Here is an 18339-nt window from a genome sequence, read left to right as displayed (position 1 = left end):
AAAACTGTAATTCAAGAAAAAAACTCACTGCAGGATTAGGACTTCAGAAAATAATGTAAATGTCGATTAAAAACATGTACATTTCTCTTGAGGGCATAAGATTCTTCTTTCTCTGTCTGAGAAGTACCAGTATATTTTGGCTGCTAGTGAAACCTAGAACTACATTTCTTACAGAAGTGCAACTTAAATACCTAAAAAACCCAGCCCCTTTAGAATTTGCCAATAAACTCTGCTACACGTTGGAGCTACCTTTTAGTTTTACCAAATTTTAGTAGAAAATTTTAGAAGAATTTTCCAGTGTGCAGTAATGCAACATTTCTGATGAATGGATATTTCCTATCATCCAGAAAGCTAAACCAAAACAGCACCACTTACCATCAAAGGACCATGCAAGGGTCCTGGTGACAGAGCAAGGGTACAGTTATTCAAATATCTTCTCTGTGTCATGAAAACATCTGTAGCAGAGCCATGAGCTACTAGCAAAAGCCATGTTGGAACTGAGGAGAACTGATCTGAAATGACAAAGCTCAGCATCTTCAGTCCTACCATGTAACCAGAATGTGAAGGGAAGGTCAAAATCAGTGACGCCCAGGCTACAAGCAGAAAACTGGGTGCAACAAAGGTTGCATGGCTGTTGGTCTTCTCAGCTGTATTTCAGTAGATATGGTTACCAATTTCTCTTTGCCTCGAGCCCTGGTTTATGCACAGGTGGGAGACATTTTAATCTCAGTTTACAACAGAAATTTGAAGCAAAGAGCTGAATAATTTATTAAGCTAGATGACAATATTTGCAACAATAGTCTAATAATCAGTATTTCATATAATACTGATTTCTAATAATTCAATGAGTATTTTATGAATGGGCCAAATTGAAAATAGGCAGTTACTGGCTTTGTTTATTAACAAAAATGTAACCGCATAGCAGAAAATTACAATAGGAGCACAAACACTGGCTACTTTCACAAGAACAGTTTGCTGATGCGTATGTAGTGTCCAACCTTGTTAGCACTTACTTTAATTAACCAGTTATATAAAATGCTGGTGATCATCGTTATCAGTTCTCTACCAAAACAAGAAAGCGGGAGCCTCTGCTCATAGTACTACTTTATTGGCATCTTAACAGAAATATTTGAGAAAATGGCAGTAGGTGGGAACAATGTTCTTAATAGACGAGTTCAGGTTTACAAACATTTCCGGAAAGCAAACACCATTTTGCTGTACCTATTGTATTTTTACACTTATGCAACAAAACCTTTCTGAACCACTTTGTTGTTGCATATTTTGCTGGAACCTACCTGCCATTTTAACTCACTTTTCAAGCAGTGTGATTTCCCTTGAACTTTATTATCTAGTATTTGCACACTACAGTGGGGAAAACCGATAGGGAAGAAAGGTAGCGGGGGAAGGGAGCAGAGAGGGAAGGACTAGGGTAGGACAAATGGGAAATACATTTAAAAGCGCAGATAACTGACAGTAAAATATATGTTCTTTGGTTAGCAAGCAGAAAAAAAGGAAAGGACTTGCATACATGATAGATACACACTAGCATTCTAAAGCAGAAGACAAGAATGTCAAGAGTGTATTCTTCCCCCACTGCCAGATGGAAGGGCTATTATTATAAATGAAAGGCAGCAGTAGTGGATGCCAGGCACTTTTGTTGTGTGCCAGATTCTGAAGTCCAGATGTAAGCAGGTTACCCCTGGGACAGGACAGGCTTCAGCTCCCGCAGCAGAACAGAACCAATCACGGTTTTCTCGGTGTTTATGATGAGCTGTGCTGTAGAGCTCTCCTTCAGCTCCACTGTGACTAGCATCAGTGACCCACTGTGCACAGTCTTAGCTGCAAACCTGGAGGAGGAAGGAAAAATAAAAAATAAAAAAGAAAAATCACTGAGGATCTTAAGGTCAAAGACTGCTAATATTTCTTTCTGCAAAAGTTAAATGAGCTCAAATATAATAAAATGCCTCCAGTTTCATTAATGTATTTCAGGGGATAAACCATAAAAACGTCCATAAATTCTTCAAAGAATTTGTTCAGCATTGTGTAAATATTTTTTGCATTTTAGAAGGACAAAAAAGTATCATGCAAAATTGTGTATTTAATAGCGCAAACAATGAAATCTATTTAAATCAATTTTTATGTAAATTCTGATTCTTCAGTTCATCTACAATACTCAAGAACTATTTTAGTGCACACTGGCAACTTGAATTCAGCTGTATGGAGTTTTCCATGGATAACTATCATTATTTGGTGCCCCAAAGAAAATGCAACTATACTAAATGTAGTAGAACACTTCCAAAAAACCAAATTGTCGTACTTTCAGAAAAGTGCATCCTCCTGCCATTTTGGGAATTAATTAGAACTAAACCGATTCAAAATTATAAACATCCAACATGATCATTTGAAATGATGCTAACAGTAAGACACCAAATCATTCCATCTGTGAATTTATCTCCAGAATATTTAATCATAAAAATGTGGCCAATATTTCTCAATATTTTATAATTATTAAAAACTCTACATAGAAAATACACCCCCCCCACCCCCGGCTCCAAACAACCAGATGAACAAAAGTTAGGACTAATGCACCATTACTACATTCCAAGACATGAAGAACCCACTAATTACATGGAATTAAAAGCAAAACTAGCCTTTTAAGCACCACAATTGACTGAAATGCCATTTTAGGCACAATGAACTTCTGTCAATCCTGTTAATTCATTCTGCATGCACAGCCAGGCCCAAGAGACAGGAAGGAGGAGGATAGCAACAGCCTCGTCTTCCATCTTCCACAAGGAGCACACCATGCTTTTTTTTTTGCCTTTTTTTTTTCTCCCCGTTGGTTACTTGACAACAACAAAGTTGCTGCACATTGGCTTTTGAAAACACTAACAAGTGTAGAGCAGGTCTGTGACCCAGTCTGACCTCACTTTGCAGGGCCAATCTCCCCTCCTCTTTCTGAATGACACGTGTCTGAATCAGAGCCATCTGCCTCAATTTGTGCAACATCTTCAGCCACAATAGGACCCAGTTAGCCCTGACAACAGCTCACAATACAGAAAAATCAAACTGCTGGGCTGACAGCACGCTGTCGGCTATTCAAGAGCAAACCAACTGGTCAGTGTCTCATGTCTGACAATTAGCATGGGCCTCGCAAAGCACCTACCCAAGCCCTTGGGGATCTGTTTAATTACCATCAACATAAAGGAGGGAGTTTATCAGGAGATACTCAAAAAACTTCACTCCAGACTTAATTAAAATATTAGCCACTTAAGCAGGAAGCAGGTTCTCTTTAAACGAGAAGTAATTTCTGTCTTTTTTCTTTTTAAACTAAGCATATCAAAATCTCGTAACACATTATACTAATTAAGGAAACATGGGGCACTTCTCTAATGTCACCCATCACAGGTCAATCTATTTCTTTTGTCCGGATCACAGATACATTCAAAGACCTCTCCCTTTAATAGAAGGTTCTAAAACAACGTTACTACTATAAAAATTAGCTACTTAGCTAGTTGTATCAATGATTTCATCTATTTGCACTGCGATGTGGAAGATCACCATTTCTCTTGTTGATTTTGACAGGGGGATAATTATAGAAACAATAGTCTTATTAGTCACTTTATTTACTTAACAGTTGTGTCTTGGGACAACACAGAAGCAGATTATGTCTGAGTATGCACATAAATAGGTGCGTAGTTGGCACTCCTGCTGTGTTTCATAGCCCCAAGGCTTGATTTTACCCTCTTTTATTAAAACCCGAAAGTGATACAAAGTCAGTTCTGCAAAAGCCAAGGCGGCCCAAAGCATCAGCGATGAGTTTTGCGCTGATATTTTTACATGTGGATTTGCAAAATCACATAGGGGATCAATAGTATTTTTCCATACCTCTGAACAAAACATGTAAAATCAATAAAATGCAAATTAGTATGTGGTTTGCAAGATGCAAAGGGTCTGATACTCGGATAATTTTACACAAAGTGTTAGTATGCATAACTAGCAGTGGCTAATCGGTTTGTACCAATGGTCACTGATCTGGAATCACTTGGTGAAGAAAGAATTAGAACAGAACAGGATGACTTATTTTGCCATTAAAAAAGGGTGTATAGAAGAACAACAACTACACAATGGGTTTACCACTGCTTTTGAACTTCAGAAATCGAAATGTGTTCCTTAAAGTAGGGAAGATAATTTTGTTTCTAAAGAGAGCTATAACATAAATATGCTTATACAATCTTTGAAACTGAATAACAGTTATAAAAGGATGAAGCAGTTGACTTTTGGTTAGAAGACACTATCAGTAAAACTGATTTGCTAATTATCTAGATGTTTTAAATATACTGTCATTGAAGGATTTGGGTAATAGCTGTTTTTTCGACTAAGCACATGTTATTGCATTTATATGTTTACTCTTATCATAAGCCCACATGGATTTTCAAAAATGTGTGTTGTACTCAACTAAATACTTAGACCAGAAAGCCATTAAAAAAAATCTTTCAGCAGCAAAAAATAATCACTGTCTATAGCAGGTATTTATTCTTTGTGAGAAACTTTTATTTTCCCCTACAAGGCCAGTAATTATTTTTTACTTTTTCTAAAAGTTGATACTGCCTTAAAGGTTAGAATTTGAATACAAAAACCCTGAAAAAAACATATAAAAACCAATCAGAATTCATAGACTGAAATAAGCCTTGGAAACTGCACTATAGTACATTAAAATCTAGCTTGTAAATTCATTGTTTGTAGGTCCAAAAGAAAGAATTTGTCCTATGGACAACTCTTAACATTGTATTATTAGCATGGTTCTGTTGCAACAAAGGATGCATCAGTGAATATGAAAAAAAAAAAGAAAGTAAATGAGAATACCATTCAGAAAGCAGAACCAAATATTTACTAATAGTTTCAAGATGGCTGTTTCTGCTATACTGCAGTTATTTTCTAGTTTTTTTCCTGTGATAATATTAATTCTAAAACTGATTTCACATCATTAAAAATATTCAGGAAGATCTGCAGCTGTTAATACTTTTCCCATTTAAAAAAATCAAGACAGATTAGAAACATAACAATGTGAGATATATTTGCATATTATGAGTTTTTCCAAATTTTTTTTTTCTTTAAAAAGAATGTTAAATATTCTGAGACTATGTGACATGGAAAAAAAAAGAAGGAATTCATAGATTATTTTTACATAAATATAGTACCTGTCACTAGGTAAGGAAATATATATTAAGAATCAAATTCTAAATTAACATCAATAAAGTACTGTATATTTTTAGAAAGTCATTCAGTCTTTCAAGAGTTAAAAATCAAGTACATATTCTCGGTCACTTTCCATGAAAATAAGATTTGTTAATGATTATCACACAAAAATATTTCATTTATAGGGGATATAAATATAAAGGGAGTATACAAAATATCAGATACTACAATGTGACAGCATTTGCCAAACACTGGCTTTGTAATGATGACTAGCCTAACTACAGACTAGCAGTTATTTTCCCTTTATTTGTAGACAGATGATAGCTACAATATACAGGACAGGCATTTTTATGGGGAAAGGTTATGAAAATTCCACGTCAGTAAATAGACAGCAACAGAGTAACTCATTCAAAGTCTGCTCTTTAAAATTCAACATTTAGGAAAGTAAATTTACACCTGAACACTCACTATCGGGACATTTGTTTACAGTGGAGAAGGGTTTGTTACGCATAATTCAACAGCACTAAAACATATGTCCTCTCCTGTCGGGTGCTCTTCTTCCTCTTTGATTTTTCTATTCAACCTAAATTTTCTTCTTTTTCTGTTCTACTGCTTACCAGAAACAGTGACAACGGCCCACGAAGGCTAAAACTTTTTTTTCCTCCACCCTTTCTTTAAATCTTGTACATGAAGCCTTCAATTACTGCCTGCTGAAGCAGACAGAATCCTATTAGTAAGAAAGACGATCAGAAGATGCAATGCCCTGCCCTAGCTGTAGAAAAATAATTAGTCCAAAGTTGACAAATGTGTAATCAAGTTATGCAGTGAATATATTCAAAGGGCAAGAAAATACTGCTGTGAATTATCTTCAATTTGTAAATATAAGAATGAACAACTGTAAAGTACCTTCCAGTGTATCAATTGGACAACAAAAATATTTATAGTTTCAGTACTCTGAATTTTCACCTGACTGATAAATTCTATCTATGTACAGGTTTGACTTTATAATTAACATTTCACCTAAAAATTGGCTAAATTACTAATTACTTGTATTTGTTCTCCGAGTAAGCCTTAGAACACGAAAAAGAAGTATTCAGAATAGCATTACTATGTATTAGTTCTGCACCTGGGGATAGAGTAAGCTTAATACTAAAACATAAGCAGAAATATACTCACAAAAAGAAGGACCTTTTTCTTAAACTGGTGATTTTAACCTCTCAGAAAAAACCTCGTTTAATATTGGTTATTAATCATAAAATTTGTTTAATATTTACCTTAAAAATCATATTATGATAATTCGACCTTTTCTTTTTTCCAGTACATTTTTTGCTATTTTAACGCTATCTTAGAATAAATTGTTCAAAATACCCAATTCATTACCATAATGTAATTATTTCCAATAGTAACTATTTTTGGGTTTAATAAAACCATAACATTGTAAAATAAATTGCAATCAAATCTGTACCACTTTTTTACCATTTTTAGTTCTATTGTCAAAATAGATTTTGAGTTTGTCCTCAGTTGCCAGTGAGCAGTTGCACTGCACCTCTAACAAAAATGCAGGAATGCAAGTGAGTCTTCTGAACTTATTGTCCAATACATAACACTACTCCACACGTTCAAAAAGATGCTGCATGAACTTTTTATCATCCTCCAAATTTACCTTTAGTTCAAAAATTTCATCATTTTTATATGTAGGTATTTATATCTCCTCCCCAAAACTTCACTAAGCTAAAAGCTTGAATCAAAATACTTGGTCCTCACACCTACAAAATTATAATTTAATACTCGATATATTTTGTTTTCCCATCTAGTCTATTCTTTTTATTTTTCATAAAGAATCAGGCATTTAATATGGTAAGTATTCGAGAATTACATACAGTCCATTTTTAAAACAGGCTATAAATTTTAATTTGCAGAAAAATTATTTAATTCCAAGAAAGTAAATTACCTTACATAAATATATTAAAACATTAAACTTGCTCAGAGATCTTTCAAATCAAAGATATTCTGCTGTTCAGTTAGTTTTTTAAGTGTTAAATATTTTCTGTTTAAACAACCAGCTCAGAAGGTTCCTGTTTGTTTTTCAAAGAAAATGCTGCACATATTTTTCACTTTACAGCATTCAGATACAAAAGCAGTGCTGTCCTCTAGTGGACAGCAAATAAGCTAGGCTAGAACAACCTATTTTGATTAACCTCATATCTAAAATGACTCGCTCATATACTTTTAATGTTAAGCTCAAATTTGATTTCTTCAAGTTATTTTTAAATTTTTCAATCTACGTGCAAGCTCCTTAAATATAATAATATATTTAAAATGTTAAGAGCCTTAAAATGCTGTTGTAGAATGGCATTCTCTTGATCAAGTATTTTGTACCAGTTAATCAAAATCTTCATATGCTGGTAATGCGTGAAACTTATTAATACATACATGGCCCTTTTGTTAGCAGGGGGAAAATTTCAAGGTTTTGGAACGTTAGTATTTGATTAAGAAATTAAGGAGTATCTAGTAGAAACTACTGAATGAGTACGTTCATATTTAAAAATTTCAGTTTTCATTTTCTCTAGGAATAAAAATATTTACCTAAGAATAGTGACTAACCAGAAACACTTTTAGTCCTGGCTGACAAAAGAAATATAAATGGTTAGCGTAGCTGGGCCTTTTTTTTTTTTTAAAGCTAGAATTACTTCTATCATAAATCAAAAAAACATTGAGAGTTTACAACTTCTGGCTACAACGAAGGCTGAAGTACTGTGGACATGGATACACTATTCTATTTAAAATTCTGTCTCCTACAGGTAAAGGCTACCAGAGAAACTGTTTTGCCTAGGGTATTTAGCTCTCTAATTAATTCCTACTTGAGAAATTAGGAAGCAAAATCAAGGCTGCACGTCTATTACAAGTTTATTTACTCAGCTACCCATTGCAGCTCTCTAAAAGAGTATAAAAAGATGACTGAGCCCCACAGCTAAGGAACCACAGAAGCAGAACAGTCCACATAACTGCGTCAAAGGAGCTACTGCCAGAGGTAGATTTCACTTCATTTGAGCTCTCAGACAGGCCAATTGCTTAGTAAAAAATCTTAGGAAAGATTTCTGTGTGCACACAGAGCAGAAAAGGTCTTTAAAAAAGTCTTCCTGGATTTGTAAGACCTGTTTGTCAGCTACTGAGAACATATGTTTGGATTCAAATGGAATAACTATAAACAATTTCTATTTCTCAGAAATTTCTAAACTGTGTTTATCCTCAATAGATGGGTGATAGCCTTTCCTGTCTGACATGCTGGAAGCAGATGCAGTTGTTAGTTATGGTAAGCTGATAGGGTCTGATCACCACCTTTCTGCTTAAAAATTCTTCCAAATTTAGTACAAATTGGAAGATGACATACACAGAGAAATTTTCCAGGTGGGCCCCTTTAAATGGGGTTTTGTTCAATACAAACCTACCTACATACATGCACAATTGCATACCTTTTCTCCCCACATTAAGTGTTGCTGGATTAAAAAGATGTGGGGACGATAACTGATAACTAAGCACGCCATTCTCTGATAATCAAAATTGTCTGTAAACAAAACCCTCTTTCCTTTGAGAATCAGTCTGCCAATATACTACAAATGGGACATGACAGGTTGCAAAATGATAAAAAGGGGTGAATACAACCAGACTGTCAGGCTGATGCATGGGGTGGGGAATAAAGGCTAGTGAAAAACAAGTGTTGATCCTTGGATTTCTGTTTTTTTAAGCATTTTATGCAAGTTTCTATATTGGGTCTAATTGCTTTTATGTTCTTCAGGATTTCAATGCTCATCCATTGCAGTATGCTTACTGTCATATTACATGATGTACACAGTATGTTTTTGATTTTGCTAAAGGATAATAATACAAGCCTCCAAAAGACAGGTGGAAGATATTTTACATCTTGTTCAATACTTGCTTATTCACAAAATCACATAGGTCATGGGTACGCTAAACAATGATGTACTACACACAGCAAGCTCTGAAAAAACTGGCATATCTATATGGTGCAGTCAAGTGTCCTTAAAAATATAGGTCCCAGAAGCAGCATATTCACTGCATGCAATGCTGTGCTTGAGCTAGTTAGACCTGCCCCGGCAATGAGCAGAAGTGTTGTTTTGTGCTTCTTGTATAAAAGTCTCCTGGTTTCGGCTGGGATAGAGTTAATTTTCTTCCTAGTAGCTGGTATAGTGCTGTGTTTTGGATTTAGTACGAGAATTATGTTGAGCGAGCTGTGTGGTGCTCAGTTGCCAGCTGAGGTTAAACCATGACAAAAAGTTAGCTTGTTTGCTGTTAATTCAGGTGTCTACTATGACAACATGCTAAGAAATGAGAATCCTCCCTCTGCAAGTTCTGGTGATCTCTAGAAAGAAGAGATGGCTATTAGAATGACCACTTTCATGATAGTAATGGAGAAGGATATTAAACTCATTATTTCAGAATGTGAAATGGCTGTTCTGAAGCAGATTAAGGCTTCAGTGTTGAAAGAAGCTGAGGTTTGATTTCCTCCAAAACCTCAGATTGTCCCATATTGGGTTGTTGAAATTACAGACTTGACCATCTTAAATTAGAGGACTGAAATTAATGCTGTCATGTGTCTCAGAGTGCTGGTCAATGGTTAAGGCCGTCCTGATGAACTGCAGAATAGAGATATGTAGATGACACCATGCTCACCTTCTAGCCCAACTATTTCCTGTTACTCATTGTGGATTCCTTCCAACATACAACAGTAGCAACAGACTAGTTCAATGGACTATTAGACGAGTTGAGGTTGACTAAAATTCATTCTTCATACCCACCCTCATGGGTTCAGACTTTTATCTCACTGACTGATTGGGCAACGTGCAAGTAAAGTCTTCAAGAATGAAAAACGTGGAAAAGGTGCTCTATCTTGTATCATTTTGTAGAGCCATGGTCACTGAGGGAAATAATCTGCTAGAGTACAATGCATCCTGTTTAAGAAATGCTTCAGGAAGTGGAAGGCAGAGAGGTAGGCAGTTCAAGACAGCCTGATTCTCCATTCCATTACACATTATATTCTGACATCAATGGAATCACACAAGCATAAAACAAAGTCAAAGAGTGAAGAAGCAAATCCTGTTTGTGATCCCAGTTCTGAACGGACTTTTCTGCTGTATGCTACTGTCAACATATTAAAAGCTTTTGCACCATACTTTGTAGGTAGTGGAAAGAAATGCTTTCTATGTGTATTTCCATTATTTTCTTTCTAAGCCAATTTACCCTGTAACGACTCTCCTTCACGCGGAGGGCCTTATGTAATAGTAGACAATATTTTGACACTTTCAAGAGGATCATAAGAGCATTCAAGTCTTTCTAAGATTAAAGTCTGCAACTAGTCTTTTCATTCTATCACCATCTGTTGTCTTTACTGTATTCAAAGTGAATGAAATGAAGATAACCTATCCTGGTAGGAGGTTATGGAGCTGAAAATGAATAAAGGAGGAAGAGACCTGAGGAACTTTGAGAATATTCATCTGAGAGGAATAAGCAACACATCTTGAAAGTAACACTAGCATGAAGGGCATCTCTGGATAGATAGGGCTCATGTTGGTTAAAAAGAAAATTACTGAAAATCTTGAGTTGAATAGTGTCTTCATCTCATCACATTTTCAAATAGAAGAGAACAGCCTAGAATTTATTTTTGAAATATAAAGCAATGAATGTTATTGCCCAAGTAGGGACAGGGAGCTGAAGCGATGGTCTATAGAAGAATCAACTTTGAGGGAATAAATGTCCTCAATTCTGCATCCTCTTATCTTGAAGATGGAAAAATTCCTGGTAGACTTTCCCCACTGACAACAAACAGCAGACATACTTCAACTGAAAAGTCCTTGGTCCCTCAATGTAGTTATTCAGACTGATTTAATTCCCTGCAGGAACAAATACTTTTCTTTCAACATCTTTGTCTTTAGATATTCAAATGGTGCCCACGGATGTGGTCTGAATCACAAGACAGAAGCTTGGTGCCTTAGCTGATTCTTTTTGAAATAACTTTGTCAACGTCTATGCGCTCATCAACCCACTTCCAACCCGTCATTTCTTAAAATACTTTTAACAAACAACAGTTCTCAGAACACTGAAATAGCTATGTATATTGCAACAATTACCCTAATCACTCTTGTGAAATAATATTTTAAGAAAAAGAATACTTTTTTTCCCCTGAAGTTTTCATATTTAAGGAGACATTATATTTCCTGCTCAAAAAAAAAATCCCTTTGAAATGCATTTCACATTCTTTTTTTTAGCAGAAGCCTTTAAAATTGAAATAATGTTTCCCCTTGATAACAAAAGCAAGAGAGATCAATACATAAAATAGTTAAATCCTATTAAGAACATGAAAATGCACCGTATACAGCCTTACAAGGCCCAGTAATCTAATAGCTTGTATAAACTCATTTGAAGAGCAGGTAACTACACTTAAGGAAGTAAAATACTATAGCAAATTTATTTTGCAAATATATGACTATAAATCCACACCTTTGTGTTCTGATATATATATTGGCTATTGAGTTCAAAATTTTTGCAGCTATCACTTCAAATAAAACAGGTCAGAAAAGAGTTTAAAGTAGAATCAACTGTATTATCTGGCATTTTGTTCTACACTCGGTTAACAGTTGAATTACTACATTTCAAGTAAACATAAAAATTCAGTAGCCATATGGTAAAGAGAGAAAAAAAGGCATGTAAGAAAGTGTTGCTATACTGTGATAGGGACTGATATATAGCTGATGTATTTGACAGCTTTACATTTATTTCATTTTTCATTGATGACTGCATGCTATTCTGTTGATATTTGTTTCAAGTATTTATTTTCAAATCTTCATTGTATTTGCTCTAAGTATTTTTACTTGGTGCAAAAATACAATCCTAAATAGGGTTATCAATTTAAGGAGCCACCAGCATGACAACGTCTTCGTCATGAGTGCAAATATGTTTAGACTGAAAAAGAAACAAGAAACACGCACCTGTTCATGTCCATTAGATACACTCATATTAAACTATAAAATTTCATTTTGAATGAGTATATTGCATTACCAGGCAATACAAATTTCTTGGCATTAGCCGTCATTAAGTATTAATACTCAAGTTGGTGATGACCAACTAAGAGGTTAATATAATTCATGCTGCAAAGTGCAGAACGTCAGTTTAAAAATAGTACTTCTTTTCCTGTGTAAAGGGTATGTACTAAGCACTTCCAAGAAGTGAACTCAAGTAGTGCTCACAGAATAGCATGATGAGCTGAAACAAGTTCTTGTATAATTTTTTTCCCAAAATACCACTTGCAATAAAACAAACAAGACAAATGACAATACTATAGAAAAAGAAAAAAATTCACTTTTAACATATTTTTATTGAATCCGTAACTGCTTTGTCAGGGTAAAAGGTGACTGTTTATTTTATCATCCTGAAATGGTGTATGTGTCACATAAATAAAACATGGCACACTTCTTGCATCCATGAGATTTTGCAAGACGAGGCTCCATTTTTGTTTACTCTCATGGCAGAGTTGATTTAATCCAAATATATGTATACATTTTTAATACATATATAAAAAATTAAATATTTTAGTCATTTGTTTCAGAGTTTTGAAAGTATTCATTATCTAATCTCTATCGCAAATACTCATTCATCTAAATCTAGGATTTACTTTAATGCTAATGTTGTGCTATTTAAAAGATGAACAGGTTCATCACAGTATCAATTAGTTAATGTTCCCATTCCTGTTCTCAGTAAAAACTAGGTGCAATTATGACTACATAGTATCTGTGAACTCCAGTTACTTATGGTGAAGCAAATGAAGGGCTATTTTCTAAATGCTTATCATTGCTGGGCATTGCTGGTAGGCCATTTAAGTTGTTATAAACAATTTTTTTTGTCTGATGAACATTATAAATGCAAACTATTCTGTAACTACTGTGGCAGATTGAATACATTCTATTTTGAATCAAAAAAAAGAAAGGAAGATTTCAGGATGCTCTAAAGCACTCTGAGTACTTCAGCCCGACCAGAACATGCCTTCAACCACTGTCTCTGACAGGAAGTACATCTTTAATTTATTTACTGTTGGTCATAGACTCTGTTTTGTCCAAAAAAAAAAAAAAAAAAAAGAGCAAGAGAAAGCAAGATCAAATTAGAAAGTTATCTACAATCAGGAAACCCGTGGCTGAGCTAGGAACTAAGCTATTATTTTAGGGACCCTTTCTGAGACTCACTCACAAAACAATCCATCCCTACGCGATAAGTCTCATGTGATGGCTAGGGTAAAGATGGAGAACACCTGTATACGGCAGACACTTCAGTCTCTCTTGATTGACACTCTCACCTAGTCTTTGAATTGATGTTGAGAATGCAGGCTGTATAGATCCCTCAGGGATGCAACAAATGAGGACTCTCATGGAGGAGCAGGTGTCAATAGTGACAATCATTTTAGTGCAATCGCACTAGCTGTACCATGTTTTTATGTTGAAACAGAATTTTATCATTGACCGTATCAAATACATAGGAAAATCCAGCTGGGTTAATGTCAATGCAATGCAATACAAATGCCCAGCGATGCAAAAAAGACTAAATCCAGCAAAGAGAAATATCAGGTTATTAGTCCTGTGTAGGCTACAAGATTCTCACCATTCCGAACAGCCATCTCGGTCAGCAAAATTTCAAAGAAAAACATTGTTCTTGCTTTAAAAGAAGGTATTTTGCTCTTATTGAAATTGCAAAATTCAGGGGGCTAAAGAGGTAATTCACACTCTGGAACAGTTTTAGTAGATGCTAGGAGAGATGTATGCATTTTCTTACTCCAAGACCAGGTTAACAGCTTCCAATTACGTCTTGCTGTTGTTATTTGTGTCCACTCAGTTTCCCACACATGGCAATTTTCTTGTTTGTTCCTGTCACATGTGAGAAGCCATACAGATTCACAGGACTAAATATTTTGAGTCAATCACATTAAAAGCTGTCATTAACCAACAATCATATCAATTCCACTGACATTCTGTACCACAGCTTTTGGATGAAATGGATTGATCTACAAGTAACATCTGGAATTTAGACAGGGCCAATGACTTTCTTAGCTGATCACTGTCTTTCCTTGCATACATACAGGAAGGACAAGGAAACGTTCAATTTAATGTTCAACCTGCATTTAAAAAGATGTTCATCCAACTGAAAAAAAAAATCGGGTTCTAGGTTTAACTAGCTAGATATCATAGGTCAAAAATTAATGTGGGAAAAACAAGCTGCTTCTCACAGATGATAAACCTGAATAAGGCCACTTACTTTCGGAAACAGAAACAAAAGTAAAAAAAACCATATAGATGCTCTTGAAAGTACTGTGCTTTAAAAGGCTACTTTTTCCTTTTGAAACAAAACCAGGAAAGGACAACTCCCCCTAACTGTGTACAGTAAAGTCTAGATATTTGATTATTCTATATACATTCAAATAAAGAGCTGAGGAGTACTTAGGCTCAAGTTAATATCTGCTTAGGATTTTATGTTACAATATAATTGGGTACCTTACCCATTAAAGGTATGAATAATAAAATTTTCCCTAATATTATCAAATGTTGACGGATTTTGAACTAATGAGTTCATATTAAAAGATGGTTCCACTATGAATGACTTGTAATCTTACCTGTGTATGTTATCTTGACCAGAAGGGACTACACCCAGGTTTGCTGCCTTCACTACCCTCTCAATTATTACAAGTCTAGTAGAGTTCTGCAGAGCAACAGCTATTGTAGCAGATGTCTCATTCATTCCTGTCAGCATCCCTGAAACATTACGTATTTCATTATGAATACTTTAAGATCTGCTTGCTTATTAAGCATAAAACCAAAATAAGAGACTTCTAACAAAAAACCACATTAAAAGTTAAATCATTCATTGAGAAAACAATTTTATAAGAAATTACATAAATACATTACTTGCAATGCCCTATTATTAGAAACAAATTACTAATAACTGAACAATGATATGTGTGATACTAATGCAATTGTAAAACCAAGGTGGTTCTTTTTCACAAAAAGCATAACTTAAAAGAAGAATGTAAACACAGAAATGAAATATTAAGTAAGACTGATGTGGAAAAGTCCAGCTTAAGTAAGACCATCTACAAAGACACCTTCTAATCTTTCAATCATAAAACCACTGAATTTAATTATAATTTCATACCCAATTGCTAAAAATAATCTTGAAATTCAGATAGTCATGAAGACAAAGTCATCACATTAGAAACTGGGAAATTCAGTTAGTATCTATCTCTCTAAAATGTCATGATAAACTATTTGATTAAAATAATTTGAATATCACTACGAAATGGAACAGAAATGTCAAGATTATATCCAAACATATGACAAAAAAAAGTAAAGAAGGAAATGTTGTTCAAGGACATTTTAACAAAACCCCCCACTTTTATCTTCTATCAACATCCACTGTTTAGAAGAATGATTTGCCAGACACTCATGTTGATTAAAACCCAGCAGTAACTACAACTTAACATTGTGTGTGTCTTTTTACACTATGTACAGAAGCTGAAAACGCAGACAAACAATGGAGCACAGTACTTTAGGCAGAAATATGAAGCATCTAAAATCCACGATAACATTAACGATGAAAACAATGCAAAAGTCTCAAAAGGCTAATATTTTAGGGCTGCACATACAGTTCTGACCCAGAGCAAATGGCACTAAGGTGCTTAATAGAGCAATTAAAAAAATAAATCCAACATTTTAATGCACTAGAATGTGCATTAGCTGCTGTCACAAAGTAAGAAATATCAAAGTAAAAATGGAACAGCTCATAAGTAACAGGGTATTTTTGAACACGACCTGCTCTTGAAGAGAACAAAAATAAGCATACAACTTATATAAAGATCAGCTTTATCTTAGGAATAGAACATTCTGTTTCAAATTGTTTAACTTCACTATTAGACAAAAGCTTTAAAAACTACATATGCAGACTAAGACTGCTTTTAAGCAGAGCACAGGGACTGACATAACACTGCTGAGAGATGTGTGTACTCATTTAGGATTTAAACCTTCTCCATTAAGCTCTATTGAAGAGCAAATGCTGAATAAATGAATGCAACTATGTTTATGTTAAAAGCCTGTTTCCCGCAACATGTAATTAAACGAAATGTTGTACAAAGCCAGTACTTTTGTCAAGCTCCTGTAAATGGAAAGATGGATAGCACTCAGAGAAGTGAATGCATTGCTTCATATTTAACCTTAACACTCTTGTCATTAATGGTTTGTCTAACTTGTTCTATAAAAGACAAGGTACTGCTCCATTGAAGTAAAATTAAAAAAATCAACTAAACCATGCTTTTCAGAACAGAAGATTCATTATCGTCGACTAATGTATTGGCATAAAGCAAAGTAACATCCTATCAAGTAAGGCACACATTCAATCTGCCTTTTCACCCCCCTTTATTTTTAACTCATGCTGTTTTATTGTTATAGGCAATTTGTACCACTCAGCATGACAGTGTAAACTGAATCAAGATTAATTTACATGCAAAAGAACACTTAGGAGAGCAGCATGGTAAGCAAATGTATTGTCTCGATTGCTGAGGTGGAAAAGAACCTGGAAAGAAAAAAGGGTGCTCTAATTAAGGGGCATCAAATATGATTGCTTGTGGTAGTCAAGGGCCAGAAAATAGTAAATGTCCAACCATTTAAAGAATTAGCATCTTGCTTGTTAGGAAGACAAGTTGGATATATAAATCTTAATAACATTAGGTAAACAATTTTTTACTTAACCAAGGTGTTTGTTTTTTGTTTGGTTGGTTTTTTAGATGTGAATCAGGTACACACTCTTTTAAAAAAATTGACAAAACTATTTTAAAACATGTCCGTGGTGGGGGGGCGGAAATAGCCTTTATACTTAAAGTAGTTTTAACTGGCTATTTTAAAAACACCTTCATAAAAGTTCTGATTAATATCCAGCTGTAACAAACGCATGCCACCTTTAATATTGCTTGAAACATGAGAATCTAAGAAAACTCTAGTCAGAGCACAGAGCAGCAATTAATCTGGGTTAACTAACTGATACAATGAAATAACTGCACACATTTTTAATAATAAAAGGAAATGAAATTGGAAAAATTACACTGGTAGGTAACAAGGTATGTTAGCTACCAGACTAGTCCTATTCTGAACTAAGGCAAGGGGAGTTTTGCTACTGATTTTTAAAAACAGCAGACAAGTAAAAATTTGGATACAGAGATCCCAACAGTACATGTCTCACTCATGCAGAATTGCTGCTACTACTTTTCATGGGGATGTGATGTAAAACAGGGTATAAAATCCTGAGGCCTAAAGATCAGTAAAAATATTTAACCAGAAGGGTAAAGAATAGTTTGGCAATACCATTTTTATCCACTGCTTCAAAATTGTCAATCACAACATCAACCGCTAACTCAGCTGCTGCTCTGGGGAATTACCTCACCGGAGGATTCCCCAGCTCAGGAGGGAAGGGAAGACGGTGTAGCAAGGCTAAGTGTATCATGCGCAGCATGTGGATAAATCCAGCTTTCGATGTTCTGCTGCTACCACTAGATAACCTTCACAGCCATGAATATTCAATAAACCTGTCTGTTTCCCTCTCCTTATACCATCAGGAAGAAAATGGACATATACAAATGTAACAGACAATGCAAAACAGCAGAGTGTAATTGAGTAAAAATGTGTAGCAATGAATTGTCTTCTACATAGCAGTATAATACCAGCTATTTCCTCTTTAGTATTCTTATTAGGTTACACATGCAATTTAGATGTAAAAAAATCCTTAAAACCCATACATATTCTCATTTTCCCCAATATAATCTTGCTTTTCTAATATTCTCCTCACTCCTTCACTATTTTTTACCTATTTGTTTTGGTTGCAAATAAAATAAGGCATCTCCAGGTGCAAGACTTGAAACATCTTATGTCCAAAAATGAAAAAAAAAAAAAAAGAAAAAAAAAGAAAAAAAAAAAGGCATGACAAGTGAAAAACAAGTTATATAAATCAGATTCATTTGGAGAATACAGAAAAATTGAAAATAACCACAAAATAGAATAATATATAACAACTTCTAAATTGCCCTGCATTTATTATTGT

General features: G+C 34.7%; 1 protein-coding gene across 5 annotated transcripts in view; it reads right to left on the bottom strand.

Annotated features, from left to right (window-relative positions):
- Positions 1 to 1092: 1092 nt before the first annotated feature.
- AP3B1 (adaptor related protein complex 3 subunit beta 1) overlaps positions 1093 to 18339 on the bottom strand; it is a 169445-nt gene continuing 152198 nt past the window's right edge. For 3 of the 5 annotated variants that reach the window (XM_076363229.1, XM_076363228.1, XM_076363227.1), the window contains 2 exons: positions 14870 to 15008; positions 1093 to 1847 (listed from right to left, as the gene is read on the bottom strand). In XM_076363229.1, coding sequence (XP_076219344.1) covers positions 1694 to 1847; positions 14870 to 15008 — 293 coding nt within the window. In that variant the 3' untranslated portion in view covers positions 1093 to 1693. Of the gene's footprint in view, positions 1848 to 14869; positions 15009 to 18339 lie in introns of those variants that run through there. The other 2 variants (XM_076363231.1, XM_076363230.1) reach the window with 2 other exon arrangements.

The sequence above is a fragment of the Aptenodytes patagonicus genome, chromosome Z, assembly GCF_965638725.1.
Source record: "Aptenodytes patagonicus chromosome Z, bAptPat1.pri.cur, whole genome shotgun sequence".
NCBI classification, from domain to species: domain Eukaryota; kingdom Metazoa; phylum Chordata; class Aves; order Sphenisciformes; family Spheniscidae; genus Aptenodytes; species Aptenodytes patagonicus.
Note: the sequence above shows the minus strand (reverse complement) of the source record. Positions and strands in the feature narration are given on the sequence as shown.